We start from the raw sequence: 17,026 nt of genomic DNA, 5'->3' as shown, positions 1-17,026 counted from the left end.
GCTGGAGTGTAGTGGTACGATCTCAGCTCACTGCAACCTCCGCCTCCCAGGTTCAAGCGATTCTCCTGCCTCAGCCTCCCAGGTAGCTGGGACTACAGGCGCCCACCACCCTGCCCAGCTAATTTTTCGTAGTTTTAGTAGAGACAAGGTTTCACTGTGTTAGCCAGGATGGTCTTGATCTCCTGACCTCGTGATCCACCCACCTTGGCCTCCCAAAGTGTTGGGATTCTAGGCGTGAGCCACCACGCCGCGCCCTCAATGTTAGCATGTCTTGACCTATCAGCACACATCTGCATAGAATATAATCATTATATTTATGATAATCAGAATTACTATTTTACTGGCAACTATATGCCAGACACTTTGTTAGGGGTTTTCATGTACAATTCCAGCTCTTTACCAATCATCCTGCAGAGAAAATACTACCCTTCATTTACAGATAAGCAAAGTGTGGCTCACAGAGTTCAATGACCTGCCCAGGTCGGAAGGCATTCCACCCCGATTCTCCCTGGCTCCAAAGTCCATGCTCATAGCTATGAGTTAGAGTTTTCAAACTGTGTTCCTGGTTGGCTCATGAAGTCCCATTTCATGGTTCTTGGAGCAGCTTTATAGAGTAAGGAAGACTGGTATATCTGCCTTCATCTTACTAGGTAAGATGGGGCTAACTTTGATGATCTGGGTATGTGGCTAGCCAGTGGAATGAATTCTCTTCCCTAGACTTCACAGTCCAGTGTTTGATGACACAGTGCTGCCCACTTTCTCCTCCATCTACACCTGCCAGGTAGCCCATAGCTTTGGGTTCTGATGATTTTCTTCTTTGTAAACAACTCTTTCTGAAACCTGAAGAGAGAATAAGATCCCTTCACCGCATCTGCAGAGCAGTCACACAGTAGCATACAGACAATACTGCCAAATTGCCACCTTCTAGAATATGTCAAGAAACAAGCAAAATAGTAGGTATCTTTTGATATTTACTTACTAAGACCAACAGGGAGAAACAGGAGAGCCAAACCATCAATGGTAAAATTGTATTGGTCCCTTTAGTCAAGAGGAAGCCACACCAACCAATCTCTTTTCTCCTGGGTGAAATTAGCAGGCAAGAGGTTGATTTATGCATCTACTTAAGCTCTGACTCTGACAAACTATAGTTCCCATTAGTGTTTCCAAGCAAAAGTAGAATTGTTTGCTTAAACAGCTGTGATTAAGACCCAAATATCTTGGTTGCAGTTTGTGGCCAACTTTCCAGAAATGTCCCTGTAAGATAAGTGCTGTGTGGCTGGCAGTGATTTATGGGAAAGGAGAGGGGAAATCCTGGTTGTCTTGTGCCTCCTGGGCCTGCTGATAGGCCTCTGTCTGTGACACTGATGACACCTGGAATTGGCTACCTTCCACACAAGGCATCAGTGAGCCAGAAAAATCCAGACAAACAATGCCAGGGGCAAAGAAAACACATTAAACTCCCAGGAGTCAGACATCCTGAGGAGCAGAGGAGGACAGGAGTGCATCCAAAACACACACACAGAAATTGATGAACTGTCCTCATTCCTCCTGGTCCCTGGTAGTCTGGGGAAGGACAAGGAATGTCACTTCCCAGGCTCTGAAGTCCTCAGCTTGAGCAGGACATGTGGGTTTGGCATTTCTAACCCTAAACTGGGCCTTCTGAGGGAGTGAGGTGAGTGAGCCTCTGACCCCACCGCTATGTGGGTCATGCTGATCCCTGAGCATCTAAGCTGCTCCTTAGATGCTTATCCTGTTGCCCCAGGGCATTACAGGGGAAGAAAGCTCACCCACAGCCTCTATGTTCTGTTTGCCTAGAGGAGCATGATACTGTTCTAGGCTTCAGATGAGAAGAAATGACACAATTTCAAGTGCGTACTGGGGGATTGAGGGCATCTTCTTGCTATTCCTCAACCAAGCCAAGAGGGTTGCTATCTAGGGCTTTCACACCTGTTTACTCTTCCTAGAGTGACATTTTCCAGATAGCTTCCTGGTTTGCCCCTTACTTCATTTGAGTCTCTGCTCAAAGTTTACTGCTTGAGAAAGTTCTTTTGTAACCATTCTACCAAATAAATAAAAATAAAAAATAAAGTAAAAAAATAAAAGCAAACAAAAAGCCATCCCTGTTGTCCCAATCACTCTGTTTCCTTGCCTTCCTTTATTAAATTAAAATGTAAACTTATCTTTTGTCTCCAGTACAAGGATGAAAGATCCTCAAAGACAGGGCTTTGCTCCTTTTATTCACCCTGTCTCCAGCTCCTAGTGCAGTGCCTAGAAAACAGACATTCAATAAATAGTAAAATTTCAGGTAAATCATTAAATCAAGGAACAAACAAATGAGCGGAGCAAGGCTTAATATCAAAATACATGAGTATCAATGACAATGGGACACAATGCATTTTTCCTGAATGTACACTGTTTTTGTTTTTGTTTTTCTGAGACTGAGTCTAGCTCTGTCTCTCAGGCTGGAGTGCAGTGGCGTGATCTTGGCTCACTGCAACCTCCACCTCCTGAGTTCATGTGATTCTCTTGCCTTAGCCTCCCAAGTAGCTGGGATTACAGGTGCCTGCCACCACACCCAGCTAATTTTTGTATTTTTAGTAGAGATGGGATTTCACTGTGTTGGCCAGACAGATCTCGAACTCCTGACTTTGTGATCCATCCACCTCTTCCTCCCAAAGTGCTGGAATTACAAGCATGAGCCACCGTGCCTGGCCCTGAATGTAAATTTTTAAGACATTTATTATGTTGAATAGAATTAAACAACAGTTTACATAATTCTTTGATTCATTATTAATCATTTTGCCTTTGAACTTGACTTCTATTTTAGAATTTACTTTAGGAATTGTACATCAAGCTCTAAAGACACATTTAACAATAATAACTCATATTTTTCATAGTACTTTAAAGTTTACAAAGTGGTCCCATTTGGCAATGATAGACTGGATAAAGAAAATGTGGCACATATGCACCATGGAATAGTATGCAGTCATAAAAAAGGATGAGTTCATGTACTTTGCAGGGACGTGGATGAAGCTGGAAACCATCATTCTCAGCAAACTAACACAGAAACAGAAAACCAAACACCACATGTTCTCACTCATAAGTGGGAGTTGAACAATGAGAACACATGGACACAGGGAGGGGAACATCACCCACTGGGGCCTGTCGGGGGGTTGGGGCTAGGGAGGGTTAGCATTAGGAGAAATACCTAATGTAGATGACGGGTTGATGGGTGCAGCAAACCACCATGGCACGTGTATACCTATGTAACAAACCTGCATGTTCTGCACATGTATCCCAGAACTTAAATTATTTAAAAAAAAAAAAAAAAAAGGTGGTCTCATTCATTATCTTCTTCTATCTGAGGTGTGGCAGGGTATGATGAAAAGAAAATGGTCTTTGGAGTCAGAAAAATGTTTCCAATCCCAGCACTGTCAATGTGGCTTCAACATTTTGAAACTTAGTTTTGCCATCTGCAAAATGGATATATGCATACTGTCCTCATGGCCCTAGAACCTAATAGATGATGAATAAATGCAACTGCTGCTGTTATTGTTACTTTCACTATCATCACTGATTTATCCAGTATCATTGAAGAGAGGGAATGAGCACGTATCAGTTCCCTTGAGGCAAGAGAGGGAAAATATGTGTGAACAAATATGTTTGGAGACCGCCTGAGGGTTTGCCTCCACAGGCGCAGCAGCAGGAGGTGTCTGAAAACAAAAAGCAAAGCCAAACACAAGTTTAGGTGCTGATATTGGCTCTCCAAGATTCCCTTCTGGGTTTCTTCATTTGGATTGGAACACTAGATCTCAAACCTACTTGATCATCAAAATCACCAGTAGAAATTGAAAAAAAAAAAAAATACAGCAATACAGGCTTCTGGGCCTAACCCATATATATTTTACTTTGGTTCACATGGACTGAGCCTCCAAAATCTCTCTCTCTCTCTCTCTCTGTCTCTGTGTGTGTGTGTGTGTGTATTCCCTAGGTGTGTATAATCCTCAGTTAAGTTTGGGGATCACTAGAGTAGATGATTTCCAAGAGTAAGCCAACAGCCTGCGAAATTATAATGGTGCTTTTGAGCCTGTTTCGAATGAGTATTTTCAAGGAGAAGGCATTTCCCTCTCTATTAGAGGTTCCCCATCCGTACTAGTTTCTAGAGAGGTGACACTCAGGCGGAGGGTGATTCTGAAACTCTTTTTAGAAGCTGTTGGAGAACATAAAAGGTAAAGGAAAGAGGCCCTTAGAGGCTGGGTGCTCACATTAACAACTGCAGGAATGCTATAGACTGAAACTTGCTAAGGTCACAAGAGCCTTTCCTATTAGTTCTTCATGCTTTGACTCGGCTCCTTGTAAAATCTGAACAGAACTGCCTTGGTTTCAATGCGGAGCGATGATGTCCATGAACCACCATGTGCTTTCTCTGCACACACTTGTTCTTCAGTTGTGACTGAAAAGAGCACAGGGAGTAGGCTCAGGGCCAGACATGACCCTCAGGCAGGCATTGATATTTTGCGAGATCAGATCCTGGGATGCAACAAAGCCAGTAATGAAGTGGATATGATATGAATTTGTTACTGACCTCACCCAAGCAAAAGGCAGCTACCATCCAGGAAATCCTGTTTTTATTTATGAGAGGAGAGTAGACTGGCATGGCAAAGAGGATCCTGGAGGTAGTGAACCCTCTGGAGGATATAAACATTGCTGCATTACTTTTCAGGAAAAAGAATGTGCACTAAGGCAGAACTTGTAAATATTATGCAGCCTTTCTCCTCGTAAATATTCCCAGTGGACAGCATAGTGTGTCCATAGTTAGAATTACATAAAATAAGATTAGCCATTCTTCCAGGAAGCTTGTTTTCATCACAGAACCATTTGAGAATCAAAAGTCAATAGGAAATTTTAGGCAATGCCATACTATCGTGACAGGCTGAGTTTCTGCATTCTTATAAAAGTCACTTTATTGTATTTGTTAAGTAGATTTTTATAAATAAGTAATATACCTTAATATCCATTTTTAATTTTAAGAAAATCTGCACAGACCTTTTTTATAGGCTGAGTTAATTGCAGAAGCTGAATGATGCCAGGATGAAATTCTTCTCAATAAGGTTGATGGGTAAAACCAAAGACCTAAGACAAACAGTTTACCAAGCTCAATGGATAAATGTTACAGCTTTCTGAAATAAACATTCAACAATTAGAGTTTCCCAGCATAAACTTACTCTACTTTAGTATTTCACACCAAGAGTCCTTGGAATATTTAGATCTTAAAATATTATGGGAAAATTTTTTGCCCTTTTAACATAGAATTTTAACTTTATGGTATAATAAACTTCATCTTCTCAGATACAAGGTAAATTTTAAAGTAATAATTTTGTAAGTATTCACTAATTTTTTCCTTATTTGACTGGCAAGATAAAATATTTTCAATGGCTGGGCACAACAGCTCATGACTGTAATCTCAGCACTTTGGGAGGCCGAGGCAGGCAGATCGCTTGAGCCTAGGAGTTCAAAACAAGCCTGGGAAACATGGCGAAACCCCATCTGTACAAAAAGCACAGAAATTAGCTGGGCATGATGGTATGAGCTTGTGGTCCCAGCTACTCGGGAGGCTGAAGCCAGAGGATCACTTGGGCCCAGGAAGTGGAGGTCACAGTGAGCCAAGATCATGCCACTACACTCCAGCCTGGGCGACAGAGAGAGACCCTGTCCCAACAAAAAGAAAAATATTCTCAATCTATCTGTGTAAAACCTTATTCCTTGAAGGTTCTTTATTAAGTATTAACTGTGCCCATGGCTTCAGTTATATATTCTAGCCAAGATTAGGCCAAAGATTCTGTCAGTGACAGAGAGGTGAATTTGAGACTTGACTCAGAGAGTTTCAGGTTTAACCAGAATTGATTGGCCACATATTTATAATATGGTAAGCTCTTTGCCAGATGGAGTAAGTAAGGCTAAGAGAAGTGAAAGAAACAGTTCCTGCTCTTGGGAAGCTTAAAATTAGTGGCCCAGACACAATGTGTTATAGAAAACTATGAAAGAACAATTCCCAGAATATGTGTGTGTGTGTGTGTGTGTATATATATAGTCTATATATATATAGTCTATATATATATATATATATAGTAGTCAATATAGACTACTATAGTCAAGGTGGATCTGTTCCTCAACACACACCTACATCAGGCAGGGTAGACTTTATCTAGCTATCTATCTATATATAGTCTCCACATAAACATGGAGTAGACTATATATAGCATACTATATATAGACTATATCAGATATATACTATGCTATATATACTATATAGACTATATAGACTACTAAATACATAGAGTACTATATATAGACTATATACAAACTATATAGACTATATACAGAGACTATATAGTCTGTATATATAGACTGTACATAGACTACTCTATATAGACTACTGTATATAGACTATATATGCTAAATATACTATACATAGTATATCTAGTAGTCTATATATAGTTCTATATATAGACTGTATATACTATATATGTACTCTATATATAATATATATACACACACATACACATACACACACACATATGCATATATATTAGCCTGCCTGATGTAGCTGTGTGTTGGGGAACAGATCCATCTTGAATGCCAGCCAGTTACCACCTGGAGACAATTTGGAAAAACAATGAAGAGCTGAAAATCTATTTTATTTTACTTTCCAATTTGCCAAACTTTTGTTGAGCACCTATCATGTTCTGAGCACTGGAAATTCAGAGGAAGAGCAAAGAAGATACGCTCTTTCCATAGGCTAAGGGCAAAGGGAATTAACTGGGTGACTTTTCCCGGATGTCTTCAAGCCATGCTTGGTTCAGCCTTTAGAGTACACATCTATTGACCGATGCATACTGCAGATGAAACACTGACTCACTCCTTTGAGTGCTGACTGTGACATATGTTGCCCGAATGGTTTCCAGACCCTCCCTGCTATTCTCTCTGCTTCCACTCTTGCCTCATTACAGTCCATACTTCACACAGCAGTGCTTGGCCTTGGACACCAAGGTGGTGAGTAGATAAACTCTTCTTTTTCTCTGAAAGGTTTCACTAGAAATTCCCAAGGGTTGATAGACCAACCATTCACATGTACCTGTCATTACCTTTAACTGCTGAAAAATCCATCATGATCTTGCTCCATCTCCCATGGTAAGTTTTCTCAGCCTTCATGTGCTTTCATTGCAGTTGCCACGAAAAGTCCTACAGCTGAAGAATACTCTGTTAATATTGAGATCAGTTTTGAAAATGCATCCTTCCTGGATCCTATCAAAGCCTACTTGAACAGCCTCAGTTTTCCAATTCATGGGAATAACACTGACCAAATTTTGAGCATAAATGTGACAACAGGTGAGTAAGAGACCCATTGCTTCAGAATAAATGATCGGATGTCTTGAGAAAGACTGTCTGAGCTCGTGACTATCAGAGCAATCTTTTACTTAGTAGGCAAGTGAAATGACTCACTGAGACTGATGTGTGATTCTATGACTTCATAGCCTTCCTGAATGAAGCCTTTATCAGTAAACTCTACAGCCAGAGGTTTCTTATTTTAGATGGTGACCAGAGGTTTGCTTGGTGGTTTGTGTGATGCTTATCATAAAGTGGTCCCAAGATATGGCCAGGTCCTTCATGATAAACTACTGGGTCCTCTTCCCTTGGGCAGATAAACTACTGGATTCTCTTCCCTGTGTCCTCTTCCCTTGGTATATCAATGAACATAGAAAGGACTGGTTCAAGATATTAGTAAGTACCAGATACCCTTCTCTTTGGCATTATAGGTCAGGAAATAGGAATGAGGTACATGCCTGCATCAGAAGCAAGGCATTAAGTAGAACCTTTCAGGCCATAGATTGGACTTTCTGGTTGCAAACTCTTTTCCAATGTCATGCTAGCTTTCCTATGTCTCCAGAGACCATCACCCAAGAACTGGTATACAGTAGAATTTGTAAGATAAGGCTCCCAGTTATCTGATAAAAGGGAATTGCTTTTTAAACTGGAAAGAACTAATAGGTGTTGGGTTTTATTATTCTAAAATGAGAGCAAGAAAAAAATTCTTGTTTTTGAAATTCTTTTTGAATTCTCGTATTTCAAATAGTCCATCCCAATGTTGGTACATGCATTTTAATTTTTGATTCTTAATATATGCTACTCGAAGTCATAGCTCCCTTACCACTCCTTTTAGATGCCATTTCCCACTGATTCCTACCATTAGTACTAATTTTCTTGAGTTAGTGATTTTCCAGTTGGATGCCAATGTGCATTATAAGTCCTTCAGGAGCAGTGAGCTTCTGCTGTGTTTCCCACTCTTTATCCATAGAACATCTCACCAAACTAGGGTACTTTGGAAAATACATAGGAAATATCCTTCTATGTTCCCACCCAGCACAGATCTTTTGCCTTTAGAATAAATTATTCATAGATTTTAGTCAATTTTGCTTCCCAAATTTTTTAACAAAAACTTTTTGGTGTTTTGTAGGTGCTACTAAATGAATCCAGTAAACAAAACAGACCAAGTATCAAAAATAGTTTTTTGTTGAACAACTAATGATTATAGACCCTTGAGCTTTAGTTGTGAGTTTACCTTCCATACATTCAATATAAACATACTAACAAACTCTCTTAGTTTTTTTTTACTAGACATGGGATGACTTCAAGAGGCTTCACCATCTTAAAAACTTGAGTTAACAAGCTTCTCAATTAAATGCAATTGACCTTGGAAAGTTTAATTTATCCTTCCAGAAAGACTGGTCATTCACACATAGAGGGGGTGAATCTTTTCTGATAGTGAACTATGAAACAGGTTTGACAAAAGTGAATATTTCAATGTGGCAGAGAAAGCCTGAGGCTCATGGACCTCAGGACCAGCAGGGAACAGCTAAGAGGAGTTGGCCTAAAAGAGGAAGTGAATGGGGTAGGTGACCCTCAAAAACTGAGTCTATCTTCTAATTAGAGAACTAAACTTTTTTTTTTTCATTACCATAAAAACCCAAAGGACCCAAAGACAAAAAGAAAAATGTGTCCTTTTACATCACTCTTGTGGAGAAAAATAAGAGGCCTTGTCTTTGTGGAAACCCCAGTGAGGAAGAAAAGCATTCTCAAATTTCGGTGAGAGCCTCTGGCCTGGGGCTGGTTCATCTCTGGGCCTATGTACCACATAAAAAGAAGGGTCAACCTTGGCATGGCATTGAGTGACTTTCATGGCTTTAGTGCATTTTCATCTTGCAGAGTGAGCAAAAAGGACCAATGCTTCCTTTCTACGTTAAATGCAGCAGGATGTATGTTCTATGTTAAATGCAGCAGGGCAATGAAGGTTAGGCCTACTGACCGTGGCACTAATGACTAAGCATCCAAACTTTCACCATCTTCCTTTTTCCATCCTTCCCTCACCTCATTTTTCCAACAGTCTACTTTATGATGCTGTTTTAGTAATGGCAAATAAAACTGAGGATATTTAAAACCAGACAATGTGCATAAAGCACTGAACAATACCTGGGATGTGGCAGGTGGTCTGGAGGTGGTAATTTTTCCATTCTTTTTTTTTGTATTTGTATTTTATGTGGGACTCAAAAGTTCTTCAACCACTCCTCCAATAATGCTCTCTCACAAAATAGAAGACAACAACAAAATTGCTTTAGCACTGGAATTTCATGTCAGTAAGAGAGAGATTTCAACAAGTGGGATCCTGCTGGCTATCCTCAAATTACCTCTAGTGGGCACTCAGCTTCTTTGTTAGCAACTCCAGTTTCTTCTGTTCCTAATTCTTCTGCCCCACTGCCACCCACTGCTGGGACACAGGCTGCATCAGTATCCAAGGAATTAACTGGAACGTGTTGTCCCTCCTATTTCCGAAACAACTATTTGATAACTTCCCTTTGGGTAGTCACTCTGTGGGACTTTTCCTGGGCACCCATCTGCAGAACAAACAGCTCTCAAAGATGTGACTTTGGTCCAGCTTTGGAAACTGATTCAAAGCACTCTGATTTCAGAACATTTCTTACTGTCTCCCATGAGAGCATTGTTCATGTAGGCTGTTCACACCTGACTTGATATGTAAAAGGCATAAATTTACTTGTACTCTGTATTTGTTATCTATTGATGCATAACAAAGTCTAAAATCTAGCATCATAAAATAACAAACATTTGTTATCTGAGCGTTTTTTTAATCATTGCATTTATATTTGTTAAGAATTAAGATGTAGAAGGTGGAAGTATTGACAAGTATTGGTACTAACAGTAATATAAAAATAAACTTCCATACAGGTATAAACTTATTTGCCCTATAAACTATATCTACAATAGTCTACAAATAGAGGTATGCTCTAACATACATCCTGCTGCTTTTAACATAGAAAGGAAGCATTGGTCCTTTTTGCTCACTCTGCAAGATGAAAATGCACTAAAGCCATGAAAGTCACTCACTGCCATGCCAAGGTTGACCCTTTTTTTATGTGGTACATAGACCCAGAGATGAACCAGCCCCAGGCCAGAGGCTCTCACTGAAATTTGAGAATGCTTATTCTTCCTCACTGAGGTTTCCATCAAGACAAGGCCTCTTGTTTTTCTCCACGAGAGTGATGTAAAACGACACTTCTTCCTTTTTGTCTTTGTGTCTCAAGTAGGGTTTTTATGGTAATGGAAAAAAAAAAGTTTAGTTCTCTTACTAGAAGATAGAACCAGTTTCTGAGGCTCAGAAATCTTAGAACAGCTTAGCTGGGTGGTTCTGGCTCAAGGTCTCTCGTAAGGTTGTAAGTAATCTATCAACTAGTGCTGTCATCATATGAAAGTTCAACTGGCATATGAGAAAAAAAATTCTTTTCTTTTCTTTTCTCTTCTTTTCTTTTTGAGACAGGGTCTCACTTTGTTGCCCAGGCTGGAGTGCAGTGGTTGCAATCTCAACTCACTGCAACCTCTTCCTCCCAGGCTCAAGCAGTCCTCCCACCTCAGCCTCGTGAGTAGCTGGGACACACTACCATGTCCAGCTAATGTTTTTGTATTTTTTGTAGGATAGGGTTTTGCTATGTTGCCCAGGCTGGTCTCAAACTCCTGGGCTCAAGTGATCCACCTGCCTCGGCCTCTCAAGTGCTGGGATTACAGGAGTGAGCCACTGTACCTGGCCTGGAAAATTTATTTCTAAGCTCACTCATGTGGTTGTTGGCAGGCTCCAGTTCCTCACTAGCTATTGGCTGCAGACCTCAGTTCCTTGCCATGTGGACCTCTCCATGATGTGCCTTCATGCCATGGCAGTCAACTACCCCCAGAGTGAGAGGAGAGAGAGAAAGAGAGAGAGCAACCAAGAGGAAAGCTATAGTGTTTGCAATAACCTAATCTCAGAAGTGCCATACCATCACTTCTGCCATACTCTATTGATTACATAGACCAATCCTAGTACAACATAAGAAGGTACTACAAAAGGGTTTGAATGAATACCTAGTGGTAGGGGTGGGCAAAGGTCATCTTGGAGTCTGGCTACCTTATACTTATCATCATAGACATCTGGTGACTATTAGCTATTAGGCATGAATATCTAAAAGATGACTTAGCCATTCATCACTCAACCGTCACAGCAGTCATCTTTCAGATTGTCATGGCTAATAGCATGGTGATGCATACATGCAAACATCAATTTTATGCTATTGAAGTTCTCAGAAAGGTAATATAAAGTCAGATTAGGATTTTCTTCAAGAATGAATACATGCAGGCTATGAGTACAAATGTGGTGACTGCCTTCTCCACCTTGTCTCTCCTTGCTGTTCTGGTTAATGATAGTCTGCAGACCCGCTGGGAATGAAATCTGGTGCTCCTGCGAGACAGGCTATGGGTGGCCTCGGGAAAGTTGCCTTCACAGTCTCACTTGTCAAGAGCATGACGTCTTCCTCCCAGGGCATCATTGTAGTTGCCTTAAAGAACTGCCTACCAAGGGACCTTTTTGCCTGCTTCAGGAAGGTAAGTAACTGTTCATTAAATGCGCGTTGAGTGGTTATTCAACATCAGTTTACAACTGGGTGCGGTGGCTCATGCCTGTAATCCCAGCACTTTGAGAGTCCGATGTGGATGGATCACCTGAGGTCAGGAGTTTGAGAGCAGCCTGGCCAGCACGGTGAAACCCTGCCTCTACTAAAAATGCAAAAATTAGCTGGGTGTGGTGGTGCACGCCTGTAGTCTCAGCTACTCGGGAGGTTGAGGCAGGAGGATCACTTGAACCTGGGAGGCAGAGGTTGCAGTGAGCTGAGATCGCACTGTTGCACACCAGCCTGGGAGACAGAGGGAGACTCCATCTCAAACGAACACACGAAAACAACTTACAGATGTTACTGGTTTGTATATACTCAGACACTAACATGATATTTTTAAATATTTCCCTGTGTTTTTCAACAGATGTTACCCTGAACATGAGAGTCAGACTAAATGTAGGCTTTCAAGAAGACCTCATGAACACTTCCTCTGCCCTCTATAGGTCCTACAAGACCGACTTGGAAACAGCGGTAGGTTTTGGCCCCAAGAGCCTCTTAACCAACAAAGTGTTTGGACTGAACTGAGTCTATTGCATTCACAGTGAACAGTGGCTTGGATCTGTCAGAACTTATGGATGTGGATTTATTATTCTTTTACATCTGAGATGGTGAATTAATATGTGCTCAAATCAAATCATGTTTAGGGGACAGTGTGGCATCACCTTGACCTATAAGTATAAATTTTTCCCAGTGTGGAACTGTTTCAGATAAGATTTGGTGGCATCAATTCACTAAAACTTATTCAAAGCCCCAAGAACCTATAGCCTACAAGCACCAGTTGGTGCATTTCTATTCTTCACATACCACATGAATGAAACTCCTAACTTTTGGACAGACAAACCTGTGGCTGAGCACAGAGGGTTTCAAACCACTCTACACCAGAGGTTGCTAGGCATTCATACCTAAGACAGATATAAATTTATTCACATAAAAATAGAGACTATTCCACCAGTGTTAACTGCCAGTCACTGTCTTAAGTGCTTCACATTGAACTGATTCATCTAAACCTAAAAACTTTGCTGGAGTTACCATATTTGGAACAGAGCTTCCCAATGGATGTGTCACAGATTATTACAGGTGGGCTGAGATAATGACTTCCCTTCTCCTGGCAGCCGAGCCCTGCCTTAGGCTGTTAGCAGCCTCCTGCTCATCCCAGCATGTCACCCAAATATTGTCATCTCCCATGAGTGCCTTGATGAAGTGCCACTTCGGAAGAGTTCTTGGATATTTGATTTACATTTCTGGAATTTAATATGTCTGCACAGCAGGAGAACCCCCCTCACACACACACTACACTAAATTATATGCTTTGAAAGAGAGAGTTACATAGCAACCACCTAGGTACCTGGCACACCAACCAATCCTGCAGTATGGCAGCCATGAGGATGCCCCTCCCAGACCTCCAAGTACAGGTCATGTAATGGAGCAAGGGTTGCAGCTGCTGCTTCTGAAATCCACGACCATCACTGCTGCTCCCTACCAATGAAGGGCACAGCACATCTGTGTCTGGCAGACACTGGGACTCCTTGGAAGGCTTTATTGAGCCTTTCCAGGTTCGGGCTAGGGTGCTTGTATCCAACCTTCCTTCCCTCTCTTTCATTTGGAGGTCTGATGGCTCTGTCTTCCCTGCTCCCTCCACGTTTTCTTTCCTAGGCATTTCCCTGTGTAAATTTTTTGCACATTTCATCTAATGTCTACTTCTTGGAGGACCCAGACTGACATAGATAGGAATTATTTCTTCAGAAATCTAATGCCTACAGTTAACAAAATGGAAGATAATTTTACCTAGTGTGATTAGGAATGTGTAGTTTTTACTCTGCTTCAGATCTTTTGTTACACCTATTTCTAGACTTTGATATATGACACTCATCTTGCTTTATTTTTCAGTTCCGGAAGGGTTACGGAATTTTACCAGGTTTCAAGGGCGTGACTGTGACAGGGTTCAAGTAAGAATACTTTCATTTGGTCATTTCTACTTTATGGCTGGGATCCATATGGTAGTGAAGGAGGTAAACCCCCTAGAGAGGCATTGTCCATGTGGAATTCTCAGCAGGAGCAGTTTGGTAGAGGAGAAAAAAGTATCTCACCCCTTACATATGCACCTGTTTAAAAGAAAAAGAGAAAAAGACTTGTGTTCATTCTATACATGTGCAAAAATTTTGCAAGCAAAGATAAGGGATAAGTTTTAGTCCAAATAGTTCAGAAATATAGAAATGAAATAATGCCATGCAATGATGTCTTTCTACTGGAAGATCCTGCTGGCCAATCAGGACCATAGATTTTCTTTTTTTTTTTTCTTTTTTTCTTTTTTTTTTTTTATTATTATACTTTAAGTTCTAGGGTACATGTGCATAGCGTGCAGGTTTGTTACATATGTATACTTGTGCCATGTTGGTGTGCTGCACCCATCAACTCGTCAGCACCCATCAATTCGTCATTTACACCAGGTATAACTCCCAATGCAATCCCTCCCCTCTCCCCGCTCCCCATGATAGGCCCCTGTGTGTGATGTTCCCCTTCCCAAGTCCAAGTGATCTCATTGTTCAGTTCCCACCTATGAGTGAGAACATGTGGTGCTTGGTTTTCTGTTCTTGTGATAGTTTGCTAAGAATGATGGTTTCCAGCTGCATCCATGTCCCTACGAAGGACATAAACTCATCCTTTTTTATGACTGCATAGTATTCCATGGTGTATATGTGCCACATTTTCTTAATCCAGTCTGTCACTGATGGACATTTGGGTTGATTCCAAGTCTTTGCTATTGTGAATAGTGCCGCAATAAACATACGTGTGCATGTGTCTTTATAGCAGCATAATTTATAATCCTTTGGGTATATACCCAGTAATGGGATGGCTGGGTCATATGGTACATCTAGTTCTAGATCCTTGAGGAATTGCCATACTGTTTTCCATAATGGTTGAACTAGTTTACAATCCCACCAACAGTGTAAAAGAGTTCCTATTTCTCCACATCCTCTCCAGCACCTGTTGTTTCCTGACTTTTTAATGATCGTCATTCTAACTGGTGTGAGATGGTATCTCATTGTGGTTTTGATTTGCATTTCTCTGATGGCCAGTGATGATGAGCATTTTTTCATGTGTCTGTTGGCTGTATGAATGTCTTCTTTTGAGAAATGTCTGTTCATATCCTTTGCCCACTTTTGGATGGGGTTGTTTGTTTTTTTCTTGTAAATTTGTTTGAGTTCTTTGTAGGTTCTGGATATTAGCCCTTTGTCAGATGAGTAGATGGCAAAAATTTTCTCCCATTCTGTAGGTTGCCTGTTCACTCTGATGGTAGTTTCTTTTGCTGTGCAGAAGCTCTTTAGTTTAATTAGATCCCATTTGTCAATTTTGGCTTTTGCTGCCGTTGCTTTTGGTGTTTTAGACATGAAGTCTTTGCCCATGCCTATGTCCTGAATGGTACTACCTAGGTTTTCCTCTAGGATTTTTATGGTATTAGGTCTAACATTTAAGTCTCTAATCCATCTTGAATTAATTTTCGTATAAGGAGTAAGGAAAGGATCCAGTTTCAGCTTTCTACTTATGGCTAGCCAATTTTCCCAGCACCATTTATTAAATAGGGAATTCTTTCCCCATTTCTTGTTTCTCTCAGGTGGCTGTAGATGTGTGGTATTATTTCTGAGGACTCTATTCTGTTCCATTGGTCTATATCTCTGTTTTGGTACCAGTACCATGCTGTTTTGGTTACTGTAGCCTTGTATATAGTTTGAAGTCAGGTAGCGTGATGCCTCCAGCTTTGTTCTTTTGACTTAGGATTGTCTTGGAGATGTGGGCTCATTTTTGGTTCCATATGAACTTTAAAGCAGTTTTTTCCAATTCTGTGAAGAAGCTCATTGGTAGCTTGATGGGGATGGCATTGAATCTATAAATAACCTTGGGCAGTATGGCCATTTTCACAATATTGATTCTCCCTATCCATGAGCATGGTATGTTCTTCCATTTGTTTGTGTCCTCTTTGATTTCACTGAGCAGTGGTTTGTAGTTCTCCTTGAAGAGGTCCTTTACATCCCTTGTAAGTTGAATTCCTAGGTATTTTATTCTCTTTGAAGCAATTGTGAATGGAAGTTCATTCATGATTGGGCTCTCTGTTTGTCTGTTACTGGTGTATAAGAATGCTTGTGATTTTTGCACATTAATTTTGTATCCTGAGACTTTGCTGAAGTTGCTTATGAGCTTAAGGAGATTTTGGGCTGAGACAATGGGGTTTTCTAAATATACAATCATGTCATCTGCAAACAGGGACAATTTGACTTCTTCTTTTCCTAACTGAATCCCCTTGATTTCTTTCTCTTGCCTGATTGCCCTAGCCAGAACTTCCAACACTATGTTGAATAGGAGTGGTGAGAGAGGGCATCCCTGTCTTGTGCCAGTTTTCAAAGGGAATTTTTCCAGTTTTTGCCCATTCAGTATGATATTGGCTGTGGGTTTGTCATAAATAGCTCTTATTATTTTGAGGTACGTTCCATCAATACCGAATTTATTGAGCGTTTTTAGCATGAAGGGCTGTTGAATTTTGTCAAAAGCCTTTTCTGCATCTATTGAGATAATGATGTGGTTCTTGTCTTTGGTTCTGTTTATATGCTGGATTATGTTTATTGATTTGCGAATGTTGAACCAGCCTTGCATCCCAGGGATGAAGCCCACTTGATCATGGTGGATAAGCTTTTTGATGTGCTGCTGAATCCGGTTTGCCAGTATTTTATTGAGGATTTTTGCATCGATGTTCATCAGGGATATTGGTCTAAAATTCTCTTTTTTTGTTGTGTCTCTGCCAGGCTTTGGTATCAGGATGATGTTGGCCTCATAAAATGAGTTAGGGAGGATTCCCTCTTTTTGTATTGATTGGAATAGTTTCAGAAGGAATGGTACCAGCTCCTCCTTGTACCTCTGGTAGAATTCAGCTGTGAATCCATCTGGTCCTGGACTTTTTTTGGTTGGTAGGCTATTAATTATTG

At 40.7% G+C, this 17,026-nt stretch overlaps 1 protein-coding gene across 4 annotated transcripts in view; it reads left to right on the top strand.

Annotated features, from left to right (window-relative positions):
* The window catches only part of ADGRF5 (adhesion G protein-coupled receptor F5), a 110,333-nt gene that overhangs the window by 60,324 nt on the left and 32,983 nt on the right, over positions 1 to 17,026 (top strand). For all 4 annotated transcript variants that reach the window (XM_007972325.3, XM_007972328.3, XM_007972327.3 and 1 more), the window contains exons 4-7: positions 7,228 to 7,389; positions 11,806 to 11,982; positions 12,415 to 12,521; positions 13,938 to 13,996. In XM_007972325.3, the coding sequence (XP_007970516.1) occupies positions 7,228 to 7,389; positions 11,806 to 11,982; positions 12,415 to 12,521; positions 13,938 to 13,996 (505 nt within the window). The remainder of the gene's footprint in view (positions 1 to 7,227; positions 7,390 to 11,805; positions 11,983 to 12,414; positions 12,522 to 13,937; positions 13,997 to 17,026) is intronic.

The sequence above is a fragment of the Chlorocebus sabaeus genome, chromosome 17 (genome assembly GCF_047675955.1).
Source record: "Chlorocebus sabaeus isolate Y175 chromosome 17, mChlSab1.0.hap1, whole genome shotgun sequence".
Classification (NCBI taxonomy): Eukaryota; Metazoa; Chordata; class Mammalia; order Primates; family Cercopithecidae; genus Chlorocebus; species Chlorocebus sabaeus.
The sequence above is the reverse complement of the archived record's forward strand: the minus strand, read 5'-3'. Positions and strand labels throughout refer to the sequence as shown.